This window comes from Engystomops pustulosus, chromosome 10 (assembly GCF_040894005.1).
Source record: "Engystomops pustulosus chromosome 10, aEngPut4.maternal, whole genome shotgun sequence".
NCBI lineage: Eukaryota > Metazoa > Chordata > Amphibia > Anura > Leptodactylidae > Engystomops > Engystomops pustulosus.
Genome location: NC_092420.1, coordinates 52,402,795 through 52,426,276, shown reverse-complemented (window position 1 = coordinate 52,426,276; position 23,482 = coordinate 52,402,795). Strand labels below are relative to the sequence as shown.

General features: G+C 46.0%; 1 protein-coding gene across 4 annotated transcripts in view; it reads right to left on the bottom strand.

The window, feature by feature from the left end:
- The window catches only part of LOC140105137 (complement factor H-related protein 5-like), a 307,689-nt gene that overhangs the window by 185,534 nt on the left and 98,673 nt on the right, over window positions 1-23,482 (bottom strand). For 3 of the 4 annotated variants that reach the window (XM_072129065.1, XM_072129064.1, XM_072129067.1), the window contains one exon: window positions 8,874-9,056. The exons of the other annotated variant lie outside the window; for it this stretch is intronic. In XM_072129065.1, the coding sequence (XP_071985166.1) occupies window positions 8,874-9,056 (183 nt within the window). The remainder of the gene's footprint in view (window positions 1-8,873; window positions 9,057-23,482) is intronic. 4 annotated transcript variants of the gene reach the window in all.

Below are 23,482 nucleotides of genomic sequence, written 5' to 3'. Positions count from 1 at the left end.
GGAATCAGAATAGTGGCTGAGGCAGGCAATTAGAATCCATACTCATTTCTCAACATTTGCGGGAGCCGTCATGGCTGAATTAAGTTTAAATCCAGGCCGATCCAAGCCTGATTCATCTTGAAAAAGGTCAGTCTCTCCACATTATGGGTGGACAAGTGGGTTCTCTTTGGGGTAATGATGGCCCCCGCTGTACTGAACACCCACTGTGATGGCACTCTACTGGCCGGGCAGGACTCTGCAAGTTGCAGCCACGCATGAAGTTTGGCTGCCCAGTAGTCCAGGGGATCCTATACCTGGGGTGGTAAAGTGCTGTCCAAGTAGGCCACCACCTGCTGGTGCAGGGTCTGCTCCATGTCCTGCTGCTGCTGCTGCTGGTGATGGCTATTCCCTTCACTAGGTGGGTGAAGGAAGTTGCTCATTAAGGACTCCAGACTTAAGCTGCTGCTGAAGGAGCTGCTACTGCTCCTACCCGATTCCATCTCCCCACAGCAGCCGTGGCAGTAGTACGTGACCGATCACTGCCAGGAATCCCCCAGTCAGACCTGACAGAGGATGGATAATGGCGAACAAAGGCAGCAGCCAACTGTCCTTTCAGTATTTCTCTTTAGTATGCAGGTTGTTCTTCCCTCTCGGCAGCTAGAAAATTGTCACCCATTTTTGACCGCTAGCGAGGGTCCAAGAGGGTGGAGAGCCAAAAGTCAACCCTATGCCTTATGTTGAATATTCGGCTGTCACTAGTTAGGCAAAGCAGCATGCTGCGGGCCATCTGTGCAAATGACTCTGAGAGACTCCCGGCCTCAATCTCCACTGTATACTGCCACAGTGCTTCTGGGTCATCTGCCTCGTCTTATACCTCCTCTGGATGCTCCTGCTCCTCCTCTCTTGCCACCGGAGTTAAAAAAAACACTAATTTCACCAGACTCTGCTTGTGCTCCAATGACCACCTCCTCCAGTTTAGCCCCCACCAGACTTATGTGGCCATGAGATGTAGTTGATATAAAAAAACAAATGGGTTCGCTCACCCAGTAACCCAAGATTTGTCCTCCTTCAGTTAGTCCTTGTGGTGGTGCAGGCTGTCAGAATTCTTGACTTAGACAATCCAAAGTATAGGAAAAAGTAACGGACCTGCAGTACTTCCAAAACTACGCTGGTACGCGCCACGATAAAACAAATCCTCTATTTAATACTGCTGGTGCATGTCACATGGATAACAAATTGCGTCTGAGATCAAGTGAAAAAACGCTGATATAAAAAACAAATAGGTTCGCTCACCCAATCACCTGAGATTTGTCCTCCTTCAGTTAGTCCTTGTTGTGGTGCACATTGTCAGAATCCTTGACTTAGACAATCCAAGATCAGACGCAATTTGTTATCCATGTAACATGCACCAGCAGTATTAAATAAAGGATTTGTTTTATTGTGGTAAGTCCCAGCGTGGTTTTGGAAGCACCGCAGGTCCGTTACTTTTTCCAAAGAGATGTAGTCTCCACTTCTTCAGTGCCCTGACCAGACAGATTTTGCAGCATGAGTTCCAGGACATAAAGTAGTGGAATGATGTTATTCATCCCGCAGTCCTGGCGACTAACAAATAATGAGCAAACAGCAGGTGCCACACATGAGCTGCCAGTGGCTGACATCAAAGTTACACAGGGGAATACTCCGGTCTGCTTGCATCATCAAAAAAATCATAAATGGCTTTTCTCTGTTCATACAGGCCTTTTAACATATGGAGGCTGGAATTCCAACGGCTGGAAACATTGCATATCAGACTATGTTGGGGGAGGCCGTTCTGACGCTGCAAATCGAGGAGGGTGTGCTTGGCTTTGTAAGAATGGCTGAAGTTCGTGCACAGTTTTCTGGCCATTGTTAGAATGTCTTGCAGATGGGGGGAAGACTTGAGGAACCTGTTGACAACCAGATTTAACACGTGTGCCATGCAGGGCGCATGGGCCATCCCTCCTCGGTGCAGCGCGGACATCATGTTCCTCCCATTGTCTGTCACCATGGTTCCGATTTGAAATTGTCACAGAGAAAGCTACACATTGATTTCTTGTTGCATGACGCGGAGCAATTCCTCCCCTGTGCTACTTCAATCACCCAGGGAAACCAGGTGTAGAAATGTGTGACACTGCTGTGCCCTGCACATGTGGTATGATGAAGCAGCACTTAGACTTGTGGAGACTGAGGTGGTAGTGGAGAAGGAGGAGGAGCAGGCGTACACTGGCGCAGAAGCAGCAGTTTGGCAAGGTGGAGGAGAAAGCGCCGTCTCTTGTTCAAGTTTTTGGTGTGGCTGGGCAGGAAGCACATTCACCCCGTGGGCCGTAAAGTGCTGGCCCTGACCATAGTTACAGCTACACACGTCCGCGTTGCCGTGCACCTTGGAAGAAACTGATAGGACTTAAGCTCAAGGACTGGCCTACCTTCTGTTCTACATATTTGTGAAGTGCTAGCACTGCCTTTTTGGAAAAAAAATTGCAGTTTGGAACTCTCCACCTCGGTCTCTGAAGGGTGCAGAGTCCACAACTTGGAAAGGGAGGGCCTCCAGTACCAACAACTTGGACAAGAGTATGGTCAGCTTCTGCACCTTAGGATGGCTGGACGCATACAGTTGTCTCTTTGTAATCGCCTCTCTTAACGACTGCTGGCGCCATGCGTAGCGAGGAGCAGGAGCATCTGGACCAGGAGATAATGTCAAAGACAAATAGCTCCCTTCGACAGAGGTGAAATGGCATGTGTTCCACTAGGTGCTGCTGCTGTTGTTGCCGCAAGAGGATGGACCTCCACATCTGTTCCACACTTCTCCCAGGCCATTGGATGGTGACGCTGCATGTGTTGACGCAGGGCTATGGTGCCAACGTTAGCTCCCTGGCCATGCTTAACTTTCTACCCGCAGATTCTTCATGTACATACGCTCGGCTCTTCTGGTGTCGTAACAAACAAATGCCAAACCGCTGAGGTGGTGATTTTACTGCCAACACTCTGCCCTGAGTGACTACTAACACCACTGCATCGCTGAGCCCCTTACCACTGCTTACTTGGAGCTCCGAAGTGGGGTTTGTACCCCGCGGCCGCTTGGAACCTGTCCTCACACTGCTGCAACCCTGCTAACACACAGTAGCGACTTGCTGCCTGCTTCGCTGCCTGACGCACAAGCTGACAGTATCTTCGCCTGACAATGATGAATCCCTTGCTACATCCAGCTCCCAAATTCGATCGGCTATATCATCCTCAATTTGCGTTTCCCTGTCACTGCTATTCTTCTCACCAGTGTGAGCATACACAGCCTGCCTACTGCATGAAGCAGCGGATGTCTGCCCCACCTGTTCACTGCCAAGCAGCTGCTGACTGTCCTCAAACATTTCGTCCTCGCTGTATAGTGGCGCTGATCCCAGACCACCTAGTAGCTCTCTGGCTGAGGGAAAAGAACAGGACAGAGGCAGGTTGAGGACAGGTGAGGGCCGCGGACCTGCTCTTGCGCCATGCCAACTACTTGCTGTATCTGACGAACCCACAGACTCTTGGCTGGGGTTGTCAGATCTTATATTTGAAGAATTGGGTGGCCTAGTCAACCAATCATCAACAACCTTTGGGTTGTTGATCAACACACTGCCGCTAGAAGACAATGGCAGTTCTGGCCTCACAGAGTCACCCCTGCCACGACGTCCCCTTACTGTGCTGTGATCTCTGCCTGTACCACCTGCCACCTTTCTGTCTGACATAGTGGTTAATCAACTACGTGGATTTGACACATATTTCTTGCTCTCAACTTTAGCAACACAAAAGTATGGGAATTTGAGTTATCCAGATACCCCACAACAGACACACTGTAATTGGAGCGAAAATCCCTGTATAAACTTTGTGGATTTGACACGTATTTATTGTTCTCAACTTTAGCAACACAAAAGAATGGGAATTTGCGTTATCCAGAAACCCCAATACAGACACCCTGTAATTGGAGCGAAAACCACTGTTGAAACTTCATGAATTTGACACGTATTTCTTGCTCTCAACTTTAGCAACACAAAAGTATGGGAATTTGCGTTATCCAGATACCCCACAACAGACACCCTCAAATTGGAGTTAAAATCACTGTATAAACTACGTGGATTTGACATATTTGGATGTTGCAAAATATGTCTGGTCATGGCACTGGAGAAGTGGAGACTACGACTCATGGCCACATGAGTCTGATGGCAGCTGAACTGGAGGAGGAGGACATTGGAGCACAAGCAGAGTCTGGTGAAATTAGTGGTTTTTCCACTAAGGTGACAAGAGAGGAGGAGCAGGAGCATCCGGAGGAGGTAGAAGACGAGGTAGATGACCCAGAAGCACTGTGGCAGTATACAGTGGAGACGGAGGCCGGAGTTCCTCAGAGTCACTTGCGCAGATGGCCCACAGCATGCTGCTTTGCCTAACTAGTGACCGCCGAATAGTCAAGATCTGGCATAGGGGTGACTTATGGCTATCCACCCTCGCTACCGGTCAAAAATGGGTGACTTTTTTCCAGCACCCGAGAGGGAAGAGCAACTGGGGTACTATAGAGAAATACTGAAAGGACAGTTGGCCGATGCCTTTGTGCACCATTGTCCATCCTCTGTCAGGTCTGAACAAGGGATTCCTGACAGTGATCGCTCACATACTACTGCCACAGCTGCTGTGGGAAGATGGGGGGGGGGGGTAGGAGCAGTAACAGTTCCATCAGCAGAAGTTTAAGTCTGGATTCCTTAATGAGCAACTTCCAGCAGGGGCCATCGTTGCCCCAAGGAGAACTCGCTTGTCCACCCATAATGTGGAGAGACTGATCTTTGTCAAGATGAATCAGGATTGGATCGGCCCGGATTTCAACTCGCCGATGCCTTAGGCATTAGATTAAATCAGCCATGACGCCTCCCCAAAATGTTGAGAAATTAGTCTGGATTCTAACTACCTGCCTCAGCCACTATTCTGATGCTGCACACATCTGCCAGCTGCTCCTTCTACTACCTACCATCTTTACCAGAGACTGGAATTGTCCACCACCTCCACACTGTATCATTGTGCCACTCTGTGGGCTCCTGCTGCTGACGCCAACTCCACACTTTATCATTGTGCCACTCTGTGGCTTACCAGGTTGCCGCCACCTCTACACTGTATCATTGTGGCACTCTGTGGGCTCCTGCTGCTGACGCCACCACCAGATTGTACCTTTGTGCCACTTTATGGGCTTTTGCTGATGACGCCACCTCTACACTGCATCATTGTGCCACTCTTTGGCTTACCAGGTTGCCGCCACCTCCTCACTGTATCATTGTGCTACTCTGTGGCCTACTCATGCTGCTGCCAACTGACCACTGTCTCCCTGGAACATCCTGTGATTTCCATAATGCTGTTTTCACCCTCCACCACTCTATGACGTTGCCACTATGTTTGGTTTTCCCCTTCATTTCATCTGTCAGAAGGAATGAAAAGCCTCAGGATTGATAGCCAAAAGCAGGAATGGATACAAAACACAGAGGACATGCAAATATCCCATTTATTGGTCATCTCTGTTTTGGATCCACTCCTGTTTGTTTGGAATCATCTGATGTCAGTGTAAAAAGACTGCACTCTTTAATGTTATAGTGGGATCTTGGCCCTCAGCTCAGTCCTTTTGAGCTGGCACAGATGTTACCTTGTCAGGCTTCGATCCCGCTTTACTTATTTGGTGAAGTTGGCCTATGTAAGAGCACATGGAATTGAAGAGTGAAGCTATTCTAAGAGCGACGGCTGTCATGTGCGTGTCATACTAAAACACAGCATTGTTTGAAGACCAAACCACGCTCCCTATGCATATTTAAGTATGGAAGAATGTTCTACAACACCCTACAGGCTCTCTGCAGCCAGGACATACCTGTTTTTTAACGTGATTCGTCATCACTGGATTCTGGTCGAATCGAATTTATAAAAAAAAATCAGCAAATTGGGTAGAACCGAATTTTAACATTCTCCCATCTCTAGTCCTGACATATTAATTTGTGTCATATTTGTTTGACTGTTCTGTTTTTTTGGCTGCTGATATATGTTCAGAAATTTTTTTTTTAATCTTTCTTGTTGTGCAGCCAACTTATTGCAAGTTACACTGTGTACATGTGGCTAAATACACCACATGATCGCTGTTGCAATTTAAGTAGGATTGTATGAGATATTCCTTGGATGTTATAAGTGATTTCAAGAACGACGTTTTGTGTATATTTTGACATAAGTTGAATTGGATACCTCCACATTTAAAACTACCTTTATATTTCAACCAGGTTTTTTGTTCTTCTTTAAACTTATTATACATTTATTGAACTAATCTGTATTTAAACTGTTTTGTTATGTTCTGTCTGGTTTTGTAATCATGTGATATCATGGGGTGACACTTCCGGTTAGTTCACCATATCCTTAAAAATCACCATATCCTTAAATATTAGGCTATGACTAAGGACCAAGAGGGGTCCAAAACGCGTCAAACAATACATATAACAAAAGAGACTTCTAACAATTTACTTTCCAAACTGATTTTAGTAAAAGAAACACAATAAATTAACCCCTTATCACCGACACTAGTTTTCAGCTCAATGACCAGACTCGATTTTTCAAATCTGACATGTCTCACGATAATTGGTTATAACTTCGGAACACTTTAACATATCCGGGTGATTTTGAGAATGTTTTCTCGTGACACACTGTACTTCATGTTAGTTATAAAATTTAAGTGATAAGTTTTGCGTTTCGTTCTGAAAAAAAGTGAAAATTTGGCAAAAGTTTGTAAAAATTCTTCATTTTCCAAGTTTGAAATGTTCTGGTTTCCAGACAAGATGTAAAACTTCCCAAAAAGTTTGATAATTAACATTTACAGAATATCTGCTTTATGTTGGGATGATATTTTATGCTTCCGGTCATTCTTCTAGGATGTTATGAGGCGCAGAACTTTAGGTGCGATTTTTCTTATTTTCATGAAAATTGCCAAAACTCACATTTTGAGGGACAACTCAGCTTTCAAGTGACTTTGAGAGGCCTAAATAATAGTAAAACCCCATAAATTACCCCACTATAGAAAGTTCACCCCTCAACATATGTAAAACAACTTCTATAAAGTCTATTAACCCTTTAAGTGTTTCACATGGGTTAAAAAATATGGACCTGCGATTTAGAAACTATAGAATTTTTTTTGGAAAATACATTCATTTAGGCCAAAACTGACATTTTCAGAATAAATTAAATGATGAAACGCACTGCAACGCTTGATGCCCAATTCCTCCCGAGTGTACTGATACCCCATATGTGGAGGTGTCCTGCTGTACGGGCGCACGGCCGAGTATAGAATGAATAGAGGCGCCATTCACAGCAGATTTGTATTGTCACATTGTACGACCTATAAATTTTTCTTTTTTTTGGTAATGTGAACATATGAGGGCTTATTATGTACGGGATGAGATACAATGTATAGATAATTTATTTTGGGAGTCTAAAGCTTATTCATGAGATTTTATTAACTATTTCAAGGGGGACACAAACAAAATCATCAATTTTTATTTTGGATTGTTAGCATTTTTTTCTCCCGCTCACCGTAATGTAAAAATAATATTTTATCTTTATTCTCTGGCTCACTACGATTGCGGTGTTACCTCACTTGTATAGTTTTTCTTATTTTTGCTCAATTTTTTCTGAGCAAAACCAATATTGGAGAAAATCGCATTGTTTTTACTATTGACAACTTTTCAGGGCCATAACTTCTGTATTTTTCTGTTGTCAGATCTGGTTTGCGAAAACAGTTGTTCTTTTCAGTCGTATCATATTAGGGAACGTAACTTTTTTTGATCACTTTTTAGAACATTTTTTGTGATGGTGTTTGATGGAAAATTGTATATTATGGGAAGTTTTTCGAGTTTTTTTTTTTACGTAGTTCACCGAGCGGGTTCAGTATTGATTTAGATTTATTGTACAGATTAATACGGACGCGGTGATACCAAATATGTACGTGTTTTTTTGCTTTATTTACTTTATTTGCATTTTATGTGTTACTGGGGAGATTATGGGACTTTTATTTTATTTATTTAATTATATTATAAAAAGATTAACATTTTTTTTAACTTTTTTTTACACTTTCTACTTCTTGGCTTGAATAAGCGATCATCCGATCGCTTATTCAAGCCTTTACACTGCAGTACACTTGTATTGCAGTGTATACTGTAAGTAACTGAGCATGCTGAGCATGCTCAGTTACACACAGCCAGGTCCTGCCAGGAGGCGGAACCCGGCACAGAGAGGAGCCAACAGCCCCGGGTCACTCGTCGGAACCCGGGGCAGCGGCAGGAGGGATCGGATCCCCCGGGACACACTTGCACGCCGCGGTCATGCTTGACCGCGGCGTGTAAGGGGTTAAACACCCGGGATCGGAGTTTTTCCGATCTCGGGTGTTAGTGCCGGGTCTCGGCTGTGATATCACTGCCCGACACCGGCACCAGCGAGACCCGGTGTCCCGAAAACTTCTTCTGACGCGCCGACGTAGAAAGGCGTACGCGTCAGAAGAAGTACCCTTAATGACCACCGTAAAAAGCCGATAGGGCGGTCATTAAGGGGTTAAAAACAGGTTTACGTTCACATCTGTGGTGGAGGCTCCTTTGGAATTCCTCATTGCAGATTCTGCTTAAAAGTGAAAAAGCTCTACGAGTAGGGCTTTTGGGTCAGGTAAAATAACAGGCTACTTAGTGGAAAACAAGGAGGGATGCCTATTGGTCACAATTGTTAATGTAGCAGGACAAAAGCACAAATGATAATGTGTAAGATTTGTAAACTTCTCCTTCAGAAAAATAATTCATCACCTTTGGCTGATATATCAATATAAACTACACAAAACTAATGCAACTTACTAGAACATTTTGCTGGAGTAAATTTTCCGTTAGAAAGACATGTTCTCTCTCCATTTGTTTTTCCATCAGAGGTTATAAAATTGTTGTTACATTGGAAATGCACTTTTTCTCCTTCTGTATATTCAGACTTAAGTTGCATGATTTGCGCATTTTCGACAAAAGATTCGCTGTATTTACAGACTCCTAAAACACATTAAAACACTTTATATAAGCTTTGTTTCATTTATACCATACGTTGCTTAGCGGTAGCTTCTGCTGTCTATTCTACATGGTTTCATATAAACTGTAAATGAATATCCATTCTTGTAGTCTGTAAGTATAAGATTGATGATTTATTTGAATCTGCAGTCGCAGTGCATGCGTTCATAGAAGCCAATAATCACAGTAGCTGATAGTAAAAGTACCCCTCACAGTAGCGAGTGTTCACAAAGTCCCTACAGCAGTTACAGTGCCCATCTTTAGAAAATCGTCACAATAACCCAGAGAAGCCAATATTCTCACAGTATGCAGAAAATGTGAGTACTTCTCTACTCATGGCATCTCCATTGCTGTTTCTGCAGATTCCTACACAAAGACATAATTCACTGTATGTACAGATTCCTAAAACACATTAAAATTATATCAGCTTTGTTTCATTTGTATCATATGCTGCATGTTAAATACCCTAAGTGGTAGCTTCTGCTGTATATTCTACATGGTTTCATATATATATATACACACACACACAGTATAGACCAGTGGTGGCTAACCTATGGCACTGGTGCCAGAGGCGGCACTCTGAGCCCTCTCCGTGGGCACCCAGGCCATCATCCCAGCATGAAGTTCAGTACACAGGACTCAAAGAATCTTCCTATAGAATCTTCCTACAATGATAGGCGAATTTGCCCTCCTCCTTTCAACTGCATCGGTGTCTTTAGGAGGCTGAACGATTGAAAGTTGTCAAAGAACAAGGAGAAATAAATTACTGCTTAAATTGCTATGCTTGCAATAAATAAGTGGCTTTTGGTTGAAGTTTGGGCACTCAGGCGCTAAAAGGTTCGCCATCACTGGTATAGACTAAATTAAATTGCATATAAATAACTAAAAATGTATATTTAAAATTTCAACGTGGGATATTTCTAAGGCTTAGATAAGAACTGATAAGAAAATTACCATAAAAACACCATACTCATAACATGCCATACAATCAACCGTCTGAATATGCAGCACCCAGAACATATAGGGAAAAGATTAACTCCTTCTTTCATACATTTTGTATTTTTCTTTTATTTTTTGAGTATCACAGTAGAGAATGGGTACTAGCCCTCACCTTAGCTGCTACCACTGTCACCAACCTATCATTACTGTAAACCCTAGTGGTTAGTTACTTCTGTTAGACAGTCCTTGCACTTACTAGGTGCACAGGAAAGATAACAAAACAACATAGAAGACAGGACAAGCGTTGTCAGGAAAAATCAGGTCAAATCCAAACTGCCGATGCAGTACAGAAGAGAACAAGCAGAGGTCTGTTACACAGTATACAAGGCAAATAGCAATAGCAAAGGCACAATTGCCAGAAGACTAACAATTAATCAACACCCTCTGATGGAACTGGACAGGATGGAAGGGAAAAATGGACACTGCACCCAGCAGCTGACTGGATCGCCCATCCATCACTCAAGACACTGCTGCACACAAACTGTACTCCAACTTACATCCAGTTTTCTCCAAGGAAAATATTCTGAAAGCCATCTGCCAAACAAAGGGTGTAGTTTCCAAACACAGAAGTCTGAAATATGAACCCATTCGGAATACCACAGAACAAATCATCAAGTTCTAACAGTACCCCCTTTTAGGAGGGGCCACTGGACCACTGGACTCAAGATGGTTTATCTAATCCAGTGCAAATTAAATCTTGGGCCTTAAACAGATTTTAGCAGGCTTGTGCCCAGTTCGAACATAGGTTGGTCACACTGGCATGTGCCTGTGGGTTACTGGACAGACATCCCCGGAGCCATAAGCAAAGGGGGACATGACTTCGGCATGGGGGGACCTATGTAGGGCAGAGTGTACTGTGAGAGGGCATAGTATGTAAAGTATAGGGTAGTACTGTGTGAAGGGTCGGCCCAGCAGTAGATATCACTTCCTGTCCTGTGTCTCTTTTCCTCTTTCTCTCACCAGAAGACCATGGAGAAACATGTCCCTCCCACCCGCCCTGTACCATTACTACTCTACAACTGTTTACCTACTTTATGTATAATTAAGAAAATTTTATTGTACATTATTTGTTGGATCCTGACATTCTTTATCTTGTACCATGTAATATTGCTTTTTACTGCATTATGATGAGATAAAGTTGGTTTTATCCTTCTAAGCCCAGAGGAAGGGCAATCCTTCAGCCATGGTTTCCCTAGAGGTTTCCTCCATAGGGGGTTTTTCCTCTCCTAAGTGCTGTGGGATGACTCTTTGTGAGTCGGAGGTTAGCCAGATTTTATGGTTTCCTGGACATTAATTCATAATGTATATGTTCATGGCTGTGATTTAAAAAAAAAAAAAAAAGAAACATAAGAATAGAAACTTTGTTAAAAAATTAAAATGGGAGTCAATTTTAAGTAATAAAAAATGGCAGGTCTTTCTATCTGTCACAGCTTTGGAGTTGGCGGTGGAGGAGTTGGGTGGAAGTTGCAGGTGGACTAATTTTTAACTCATAGAGGATGTTAAACCTCACGGTGGTGAACAGGCTGAGCTTTGGAAGTGGCCACCCTGAAGGATGTCTTAATGGTAATGTCATCCAGGGGCGGGCACGTGGTGAATCACAGGAGTGAGGATCTTCAGAAGGGTCATGGGTGCCCATAAAGTGGACTGGCTCTGCTAGAATGGCAAGCCAAAGCGTGCCGCCCCTTAATTGCTGTCTGGCTGGTGGGCTGTATGTCAGGCAGCTGTGGATCTCACAGTATAGGTGAATCCCATTCCTACCAATTCACCCAACTCTTCCTCTAACTGTTGTAGTCTTGTGATTTAAATAACGCTGTGGCCTATTTGACACCATAAAATAAAGTGTTTTGTGTTTATTTATACCGGACACAGTATTTCCTTTTAGCTGTTATGACAAAGTGAGGATCCATCCCATATCCAAAAGTCAAGATTAGGAGTAACACAAGATGATTAAAACCATGACTGCAGAAAAATTGGGACATGGTACAAGATGGGAAAATGATTATGCACAGACTCTGTGGTTGCTAACTGTTTCCACCATTCTTCCTGGTAGTCAGACATAATATTCCTGTTTCAAAGTTCTGCAACCCACGTAAACACTGACCCCAATGGTCTTGTCAAACACCTTATTCTCATTCAAGGAACAAACAGGTGACTTCATCTGAGGTTTTGGAAATATCTGTGCACTTAAGTGATCTCCTCAATTATCACTTAGATGCTTCATTAGCGGAGGTCTGGTAGGACAGGACTTCATGAAATGACCACAGTTCCCACAGTAAAAGGACAGGATGTCAATAGGTTTTTCCATTTTTTTGTGTTAAAATTAGGTACTTTGGCATCTACATTTTTAGGCCACACTGAAAAATTGTGCCCCCCCCCCCTCTTATTGTGCCCTTCTCTCTTCTCACCCCTCTAATAATGGGCCCCTTGTATATAGCCCTCTTATTGTAGATCCCTTTTTATTCATCCCTCATTTTGTAGCCCTCTTATCCCCACTCTTTTATTTTGAGCCCCCTGGTATCCCCCCTCTTTTTCTACCCTGCTCTCATTGTGGGCCTCACTCATCTTCTTTGCCGCCTCTCAACTCTTAATGTTGCCTCTCATCTCCCTTCTCTTAATGTTGTCTCTCATCTCGCTTCACTTAATGTATTTTTCCATTCAGGTCATGTGATGCCAAACGACTCACAGCATGATGCAATGTCTAATTTCCGATGCTTGACACGACAATGCTGAGTAAGTTAATAGAAGCGGGGAGCTTACATACAGTGTATATATCCACCCACTAAAGCAGATTTTGGTGTATTTTGCCTAAGGAAAAGCTGAGTAGAAGGCAGACCTGGGAAAGTTGGGCCTGATTAAATTTAATTAGCAGCCAGCTGGAAGTCCTGCATAAGTACTTGGTGGAGACTTCCCACAATGGCTCGACCCTGGGGAAGAGACATGCCATGCCAAAGGCCTGTGGAGCTGTGGCAGGGAACTGATGCCTTGTTTGTGGTGCCAGGCAGTAGGCCTGCACCTGGTGAGGTAAGAAACTTCAATGTGTAGTTAGTGCTGGAGAGGCATAGGCTTTATTTTGATGTGTTCTTTATTTTGTATTCCTGACAAATAATACTGGCTGAAATCATTTGTACCCAAATCGCACAGTGTGGACAGTGAATTTACTGGACTGCTGGTGAAGTGTGCCTGTCTACCCCAGATGATGACGATCCTGAGCCTAATCCCTTACATATATATATGTATGTACATATATGTATATAGGTGTCCTTGTATTTACTGTATATATATATGCATATTTTTGTGTGTATTTATGCATTTATAAACATGTGTATATACAGTGATTATACATGTGTGTGTAACTATATATACATTTACTGTATATATAGTACACTATATATACATTTGTGTTTATTTATATATGCATGTACAGTACATATATAAATACAGTATATACTTGAGTATAAGCCGACCCGAGTATAAGCCGAGACCCCTAATTTTACCACCAAAAACTGGGAAAACCAATTGACTTGAGTATAAGCCGAGGGTGTATTGTACAGCCAGCCCCAAGTAGTATACAGCCAGCCCCATTTAGTATACAGCCAGCCAGCCCCAAATAGTATACAACCAGCCCCCTGTAGTACACAGCCAGCCCCAAGTGGTATACAGCCAGCCCCAAGTGGTATACAGCCAGCCCCAAGGGGTATACAGCCAGCCCCAAGGAGTATACAGCCAGCTCCATATAAATGCTGACCGGAAAACGAGCTTCCTCCAGGAGGTAACGCCTCTCTTCTGAGGCGAGCTTAATCGCCAACAGTTCTCGGTCTCCTATAGAATAATTCCTCTCTGCGGAGGAGAAAGTCTTGTAGAAAAATCCACAGGTGACAGTTCGACCTTTGGAACCCTTCTGCGTGAGCACAGCTACCGTGGAGGCATCTACTTGCAGATGGAAAGGCTTCTCTGTGTCGGGACATACCAGTACTGGAGCTAAAGCGAACTTGGACTTTAAGTTCTTGAAGGCCTCCTCAGCTGACAAAGGCCAGAGTCAGGGGTTAGCACCCTTCTTGGTGAGCGCCACAATAGGAGACACCAGCAAGAAGTGTGGGATGAACTGCCGGTAGTAATTCACGAAGCCCAGAAACCGCTGTATAGCGCGTAGTCCTACTGGACGGGGCCACTGAAGAACCGCAGACAGCTTTGCAGGATCCATCTGGAGGCCTCTGTCAGAGATGACATAGCCAAGAAATGGAATACTCTGCTGATGGAATTGACACTTTTCAAGTTTGGCCTAAATGCGATTGGCCCTTAAACGACTGAGGTCTTGCCGTGCGTGGACTTGGTGGGTCTCAAGGTCTGGAGAGAATACCAGGATATCGTCCAAATAGACCACAACAGAGACATAAAGCAAGTCTCTAAAAATGTTGTTAACGAATCCCTGAAAGACGGCCGGTGCGTTACAGGCATTACGGCATTACCAGGTACTCGAAGTGTCCATCACGGGTATTAAAAGCGGTCTTCCACTCATCTCCCTGGCGGATACGAATGAGATTGTAGGCCACTCGAAGGTCCAATTTGGAGAAGATCTTGGCTCCATGAAAACGGTCAAACAACTCCGTGATCAGTGGCAATGGATTGCGGTTCTTAACTATGACCTTGTTAAGACCGCGGTAGTCTATGCATGGACGGAGTGACCCATCTTTCTTGGTCACGAAGAAAAAACCTGCACCAGCCGGATAAGAGGACTTACATATGAATCCCTTCTGCAGGTTCTCCTCGATGTAGTCAGACATGGTTGCGGTTTCAGTTACTGAGAGCAGGTACACACGACCCCGCGGAGGAGATGTACCGGGCAGCAGATCCACAGGACAGTCGTAGGGATGATGAGGCGGCAACATCTCGGCTTGCTTCTTCAAGAAGACGTCAGAAAAGTCCTGATAGCAAGCAGAAAGGCCCTCCAGGGCCTTGGGAGCCACAGAAGAAACCAGGACTGGTCCTCGATGAGACATCTTCACACAGCGAGACTGACAATCAGGTCCCCACCGAAGGATCTCCCCCATCTTCCAGTCAAGAACGGGTGCGTGGAGCTACAACCATGGTAGACCCAACAGGATGGAGGACATGGACTGCGGAAGTACATAAAAAGATAAACTTTCCCTGTGCAGCACACCGACTTGCATGGACAGAGGCTTGGTGCAGTACTGGACCGTGTCAGAGAGGATTTGGCCACTGACAGACGAGATGACCAAAGGCTTTTCAAAACGAACCACGGGGATGTGATACCGGGAGACCAGGGCAGCATCCACATAGTTCCTTTCGGAACCGGAGTCCAAGAAAGCTGAGACCTGGATCTGGGTGCGGGTGCCAACACTGAGAAGAACAGGAATCATCAGGCGTGGAGAAGCTTTGCTTACACCTAGGGACGCTTCACCAAAGAACCCTAGGTGCTGGCATTTCCTGGATGCTGGGGATGGATGGGACAAGCCTCAAGGTAGTGCTCAGGACTGGCACAATATGTTCCTGAGAAGAGAGTCTGGCCCTGTCCACCTCCATAGGCTCCTTTGCAGATGGTGCTACAGGAGGCTGGAGAGGCCTATGGAAAGTAATGCCAGGCGCGGAAGATGTCGTGGACGGACTTGGGGTTGTTCGAGTTGTAACTCTTCGGCACACTCCCAATAATCGCACGTCAATTCGGGTGGCCAAGGTGAAGAGACCACTCAGGGTAGGCGGAAGATCCCGAGCGGCCAGAGCGGCCTTAACGTGAGAGGAGAGTCCCTTTTTGAAAGCTGAAGACAGAACCGCATCGTTCCAGGAAAGTTCTGAGGCCAGGATACGTTACTGGATAGCATATTCTCCCATGGAAGAGTTCCCCTGGCGTAGATTCAACAGTGCCGTCTCAGCAGAAGAGGCCCGTGCTGGTTCTTCAAAGATGGTCCGGAACTCCACCAGAATACCGCCAGTTTAGCCGTGACCGTGTCATCTCTGTCCCAAAGAGGGGTAGCCGAGGCCAGGGCTTTCCCGGAGAGGAGGCTGATGAAGAATGCCACCTTGGATCGCTCCCTGATGAATTGAGATGGCATGAATTCTACGTGCAGGTAGCACTGGGTTATAAAGCTTCTGCACATCTTAGGATCGCCATCATACTTGCCGGGCACAGACAACCATAGCCTGGGTTCAACGGCAGGAAGGCTAGCTGGGGTAGCAGGAGCCACGGGAGCAGCCTCAGGAACCTGTTGTTGTTGCTGGTTGGCCAGCAGTTGTTGCAGCATGGCGGTGACCTGTTCCAGTTGTTTGCGTTGGGCGGAAATCTCTCGGGATTGCTGGACCACAATGGTAGCCAGAGTCGGCCAAGTGGGAAGCGGAACCTTGGCGGGATCCATGGCCGGACAGGCAGGAGGGCAGGACGGGCAGCACAGAATCAGAGTCAGAGACATAGCAATAGGTCAAGGAAGGCAGCAAAGGAGCGAAGTCAAAAACAGAACCAGGGTCACAACGGGAATACACAGATACAGCACACGGCATAAACAAAGCTTTCTCTAGGAATCACAGGAAGAGGCAGGGTTAAATAAATTTACCTGAAATGGCCAGCGCCAATTAGTGGCACGCTGGCCCTTTAAATGTACAAAAGCCAGTGTGTGCGCGCCCTAGGAGTTGGGGAAGCACACACGGCCGAAGATGGCGGAGCAGCAGCGGCCGGGACCGAAGAAGCCAGGGCAGGAGCCAAGACACGTAAGTTACGCTTGCAGCACACTGGCGAGAGGCGAGAGGCACGGGTAAGCCCGCGACCCACGATATGACATGCATGTTTATCGGACCTCAGGGTTGCCATGGCAACAATCGGCACCTCTGTGCCCCGCAGCCCTATAGCCCTACAGCCCTATAGCCCTATAGCCCTACAGGCGGGTTTGTTAAGGTACTAGAATATTTATAAAAAGAAAAAAGAGTGTGCCAAGAGACAAAAGTCAATAAAATACAATATATATTTATTACAACAACTTTAAAGAAACTCCATTAAAGGCATGAAGGACAAGTTAAAAACAATTAAAAAACATGTAATAATCAAGTGTTTGGCGCAAACAGGTACAGTTCACCAAACACATACCTCCTCCAAGAAATATAATCTAGCCCCTAGTAATGAGTAAATACAGTACAATGAAGACAAAGCCCACGCTATCTAGTACCCCAGAGGGATAAAGAATAGCCAGCCAAAACAATAAAGGTTAGACGCTGAAGTAAATAAAGAGGTATACATTACAAGTCAATTATAAAGAAGTACGGGCACACTGGTCGGCATCGATACAATAAATCATCAGGGCGGTTCAGTAGTAATGGAGGACGTGGAGGACTCCCCATGCTTTCCGTCTCCAAATGGAGACTTCCTCAGGGGTAAGAGTTGCGGGAACAACCCGCATCCTATGACGTAGAATTACGTCAGGGGGAGGGAAAGGGTTAACTTTACTCTATAGATCACTACAATTATGGTAAAAACCTCAATGATATAGTTTTTTAAATATATTTTTACAATTTACAATTACTGAAGAAAACTAATATAGAGAAAATGTCATTATTTTCATTTTGGCATCTTTTTGGAGACATGAACTTATAATTTTGGTTGACAGAGCTGGTTTAGGGCTTATTTTTTACATGTCGAGTTGCCTTTTTTAGTGGTATCATTTTGGCGCACATTACTTTTTTTGATCACTTATTGGAACATTTTTGTGCAGGGATTTTATTAAAAATGTACATTTTTGGCAAGTTTTTCAGGTTTTGTTTTTTCACCGAGCAGGTCCAATAATGTTACTGCAGATGAGATGAGCATTAGCGTACTCGTAACTGCTCGTTGCTCGGACTAATAATTCGCCCGCTCGAGAAAATGGCATCTCCCGCCGTTTTGATTTTTGGCGGCCAGAAACAGAGCCAATCACAAGCCAGGATGACGTGGTACCCTTACACGTCGATAGCAGTGGTTGGCTGGCCTGATCAGGTGACCCTGGAATAGACTAGCCCCTGCCCGCGCTGCTCGGATCATTCTCTGTCTGGATGCCGTTAGGTAGAGAGTTGCTGCTGCTGCAGGGATAGCATTAGGGTGTTATATTAGCTTACTGTTAGGCAGGAGTGAGTCTACAAGAACCCAACAGCCCTTCTTAGGGCTACAATAGCGTTATATATATATATTTTTTTTGTTTGCTTGTGGCTGGGCTTGCTGGCACTAGTAGTGCAGCTAGTACCATATTGTGAGGAATTTGCAGGGAGACTTGCGACCGTTGTGTTTAGCTCTTAGTGACACACATATCCATCTCAAACACCTAAGTGGGAGAATAATTAGGGGTTTGATTTGAATTAGGCACAGTCTGCTCATTAATTTTTTTTTACGTTTATTTTTTTTCTATAACTCAAAGTCATCCGGCACAGCACAAAATCCAGTTGTGTGCTGTCAGTGTAGGTTAGAAACTAGCCATAGCAATAGGATAGCATCGTTTTGTTTTAAAAAAAAAAAAAAAAACACAAAAAAACAAAAAACAAAAAAAAATTACAGTTTACACTTTAATTTTGAAAATGTTTAACCTGAGGGCTAGGGGTAGAGGACGAGGGCGTAGACGTGGGCGTCCAACTACTGCAGGGGTCAGAGGCCGTGGTCCTGGGCGGGGTGAGACACCACCTGCTGATGAGGGAGCAGGGGAACGCCGCAGAGCTACACTCCCTAGGTTCATGTCTCAAGTTACTGGGACTCGTGGTAGAGCACTGTTGAGGCCAGAACAGTGCGAACAGGTGATGTCGTGGATTGCGGACAATGCTTCTAGCCATTTGTCCACCAGTCAGTCTTCCACGCAGTCCACCCATGTCACCGATATCAGCACTCCTCCAGCTCCTCCACCTCAGCCTCCTTCCCCCCAGTCTGCCCCCTCCCAGGAAAATTTGGCATTTGAACCGGCATACTCTGAGGAACTGTTTTCTGGACCCTTCCCAGAGTCACAAACCACTTGTCCGGTTGCTGCTGAGCTCTTTTCCGATGCCCAGGTTTTCCACCGGTCGCAGTCTGTGGGTGATGATGACATTATTGACGTAGTGGAAGAAGTGTTTAAAGAGGTGTCGGACGATGAGGAGACACGGTTGTCAGACAGTGGTGAAGTTGTTGTCAGGGCAGGAAGTCCGAGGGGGGAGCAGACTGAGGGATCGGAGGATGATGAGGTGACAGACCCAAGCTGGGTGGATAGGCCGGGTGAACACAGTGCTTCTGAGACGGAGGCGAGTCCTATACCAGAACAGGTTGGAAGAGGCAGTGGTGGGGCCAGACGGAGAGAGGCAGGGCCAGATCTGGTGCATCAGCGCCAAATGTTTCACGTAGTCAAGCTCCCGTGGCGAGGGCTAGATTTTTGGAAGTCTGGAGGTTCTTTAAAGAAACACCGAATGACCGACGGACTGTGGTGTGCAACCTGTGCCAAACCAGGATCATCAGGGGTTCCACCACTACTAGCTTAACTACCACCAGTATGCGCAGGCATATGAATGCTAAACACCCCACTCAATGGCACCAAGCTCGTTCACCTCCGACCGGGCACACCACTGCTCCTTCCCCTGTGTCATCTGCTAGTCAGCCCCTTGCCCAGGACCCCGGCCCAAACACCTCCCGTGCGAAAACCATATCTTTGCCTCCACGATCCTCCACAGCATCCACCAGCGTTCTGCTCTCCATACCCCAGACGCTGGAGCGCAAAAGGAAGTATAGTGCAACCCACTCACACGCCCAAGCCCTCAACGTCCACATCTCCAAACTGCTTAGCCTAAAGATGCTGCCCTATAGGCTGGTAGAGACCGAGGCCTTTCGAAACCTCATGGCGGCGGCTACCCCTCGGTATTCGGTCCCCAGCCGCCACTACTTTTCCCGATGTGCCGTCCCAGCCCTGCACATTCACGTGTCAGACAACATAATCCGTGCCCTGACCAACGCCGTTTCTGACAAGGTCCACCTGACCACGGACACGTGGACGAGTGCTGCCGGGCAGGGCCACTATATGTCGCTGACGGCACATTGGGTTAACTTGGTGGAGGCTGGGACCGAGTCTGACCCTGGGGCTGGTCATATACTGCCGAGGATTGCGGGGCCTACCTCGGTCCAGGTCTCTCAGGCCTACTATGTCTCCTCCCACCCCTCCTCAACCTCCTCCTCCGAATTACCATCCGTGGGCATGACGCCATCAGTCGGTAGCTCTAGGCACAGCAGCAGTGCCGTCGCTAAGCCTAGGCGATAAAAGGCACACCGCCCAAGAGCTATTACAGGGCATCACGGCGCATACTGATCTGTGGCTGGCACCGCTGAACCTGAAGCCAGGCATGGTTGTGTGTGACAACGGCCGTAACCTGGTGGCGGCTCTGCAACTCGGAAGACTGACACATGTGCCATGCCTGGCCCATGTGTTAAATCTCATAGTTCAGCGGTTCCTCAAGACATACCCCAATCTGTCTGATTTGCTCACGAAGGTGCTCCGCATCTGTGCGCATTTCAGGAAGTCCAGCACAGATGCTGCCACTCTCAGGGCAGCGCAGCGCCGCCTCCAACTGCCCGCTCACCGACTGTTGTGCAACATGCCCACGAGGTGGAATTCAACATTAACCATGTTAACCAGAGTTTACCAGCAGCGCAGAGCGATTGTAGACTGCCAGATGTCAACTTCCACCAGAACTGGTAGTCAGGTCAGTCAGCTTCCTCAAGTCTACAATGAGGAGTGGACGTGGATGTCTGATATCTGTCAGGTGCTGAGTAACTTTGAGGAGTCAACACAGATGGTCAGTGGCGATGCCGCCATCCTCAGCCTCACCATACCGCTGCATGGCCTGTTGAAAAACTCCCTGGTCAGCATGAAGTCGGAAGCTTTGCGCTCGTCACAAGAGACGGGGGAAGAAGATTCCCTTGTTGATAGCCAAAGCACCCTTAGGTCTGTTTCTCAGCGCATATCGGAGCAGGAGGATGAGGAGGAAGAGGAGGAGAATGTTGGGGAGACAGAAGAGGGGACCATTGTTCAGTCCTTCACTGTTCAGCGTGTATGGGCAGAAGAAGAGGAGTTGGAGGAGTTGGAGGAGGAGGAAATGGAGAGTCAGGCCAGTGAGGGGGGTGAATTCTTGCGCGTTGGTACTCTGGCGCACATGGCAGATTTCATGCTAGGCTGTCTATCCCGTGACCCTCGGTTCAAAGAATTTATTCCAGCACCGATAACTGGGTATTCAATCTCCTGGACCCACGGTACAAGCAAAATCTTTCCACTCTCATCCCTGGAGAGGAAAGGAGTGTGAGAATGCATGAATACCAGCAGGCCCTGGTGCACAAAACAGTATTTCCCTTCTGACAGCGCTAGCGGCAAAGGGCGTACTTCTGCGGGACAAGTAGCGAGGACCTCCTACCTGCTCCTCTGGTTTGAAAACTTTTTTGGACTGCCACATACAGGCACTATCCAAATTAAATTGTCTCCATAGCAGCCTCCACACGTCGTCTTTTTAGCTGCCTCCACACGTTGTCCATATAGCTGCCTCCATACATCGTCCCCTTATCAAACGAGCTGTGTCAGGCAGAATTTTGGGTTGTTTTCATGGCTTTCACATCAAACTTGTTAACTTTGTCGCCACCCTGCTGTGTTATCCACAAAATATACTGGCAAACTTTTATTATTTACCGATATTATTTCAGCGCTTCTTGCGCATCTGTTTACATTCCCCTCACCCGCCATAACCCAAACTTATAAGAACACTACTACACTTGATCTTATACAAAAGGTTCTTAGAAGTGCTGTTTGGGGAGTAGCCGAGAAACAAAGGCTTGGATAGGCGAAAGCTCACCTGGCAGCGGAGCACCAGCTCCAACCCAAGATCCAACTAACATAGTTTTAACTGCAGCATATTTAATCTACTACTAGTTCACTGCCTCCATACATCGTCCCCTTATCAAACGAGCTGTGTCAGGCTGAATTTTCAGGTGTTTCACCAGATATATAGTGGAACTCGGCCCATCTATCGCCGCCATGCTGGAGACCTGAAGTTGCAATCATAGCAGCGCAATATGGATGCCCCATACTGTCGCTCTTAATCATGGAACCATTTCCGAAAAAACAATTAAAAATAGAACCACTATGCTATTCGATTATTCCTAGGTGAAATATTCAAACGACCCCGCCTGCTTTGAAAATTATAATTTTTTCAAAGTAAACGCTTCTGGCCCCCAGGGCCATTTTGGGAGGGGAGGAGCCGAGAGACAGGGGCTTGGACAGGCGAAAGCTCGCCTGGCAGCGGACCGCCAGCTCCATCCCAAGATCCAACTAACATAGTTTTAACTGCATCACCTTTAATCTACTACTACTTCACTGCCTCCATACATCGTCCCCTTATCAAACGAGCTGTGTCAGGCAGAATTTTCAGGTTTTTCACCAGATACATAGTGGAACTCGGCCCATCTGTCTCCGCCATGCTGGAGACCTGAAGTTGCAATCATAGCAGCGCAATATGCATGCCCCATACTGTCGCTCTTAATCATGGAAGTCGTCTCCATGGCTGCCTCCACATATCGTCCCCTTATCAAACGAGCTGTGTCAGGCTCATTTTTCGGGTGTTTCACCAGATACGTTATGGAACTTGGACACTATGTCGCCACCATGCTGTGTTATCGACTAAATATACCGTCAACCTTTTGTTGACATAGGAAATCATTTCAGCGCTTCTTGCTCACCTCCTTTGGTTCCTCTCTGCCACCCTTTGGTTTGAAGCCTGAGTCCATTTAGTCGCCATGACACTCTCATGGTATGTCGCCATGACACTCTCTAGCCTGCCGCTGCCTCTGCATACCGACCCCTATAGTGTCAGGGTCAATTATTGGATGTTTTAGATGCTATCTAGCCTCATTCGGTCACTCTGTCATGGCCATGCTGTTGCCCATAATTTTGGCATAATGGTACGATTAAGCAGCCTCAGAGGCATCCATGCATGCTGTCTCTGCTGTTTCCTGTCCATTTCCATGGTGTTTCCATCCTTTTCTGTGGTTCCCAGGTGTTTGGACAAGATTCCCTGTGCAGAGCCTTGGTCCCCTTGAAAAATGCTCGAGTCTCCCATTGACTTCAATGGGGCTCGTTATTCGAGATGAGCACTCGAGCATCGGGAAAAGTTTGTCTCAAATAACGAGCACCCGAGCATTTTAGTGCTCGCTCATCTCTAATTGTTATGGATGTGGAAATACCAAATATGTGGGTTTTTTTCATAATTTTGTGGGTTTTGTATTTTATTAGGTATGTATAGGGCATGTTGGTGTTTAGAGGATTTTCACTTTATTCAATGAATTCTTTTTATTAAAAATGGTTTTACAAAGTGTTTTAAACTTTTTTTTTCACTTTTACAGGGTGGATTGAACAAGCAATGCTCTGATCGCTTGTTCAAGCTCTTATTCC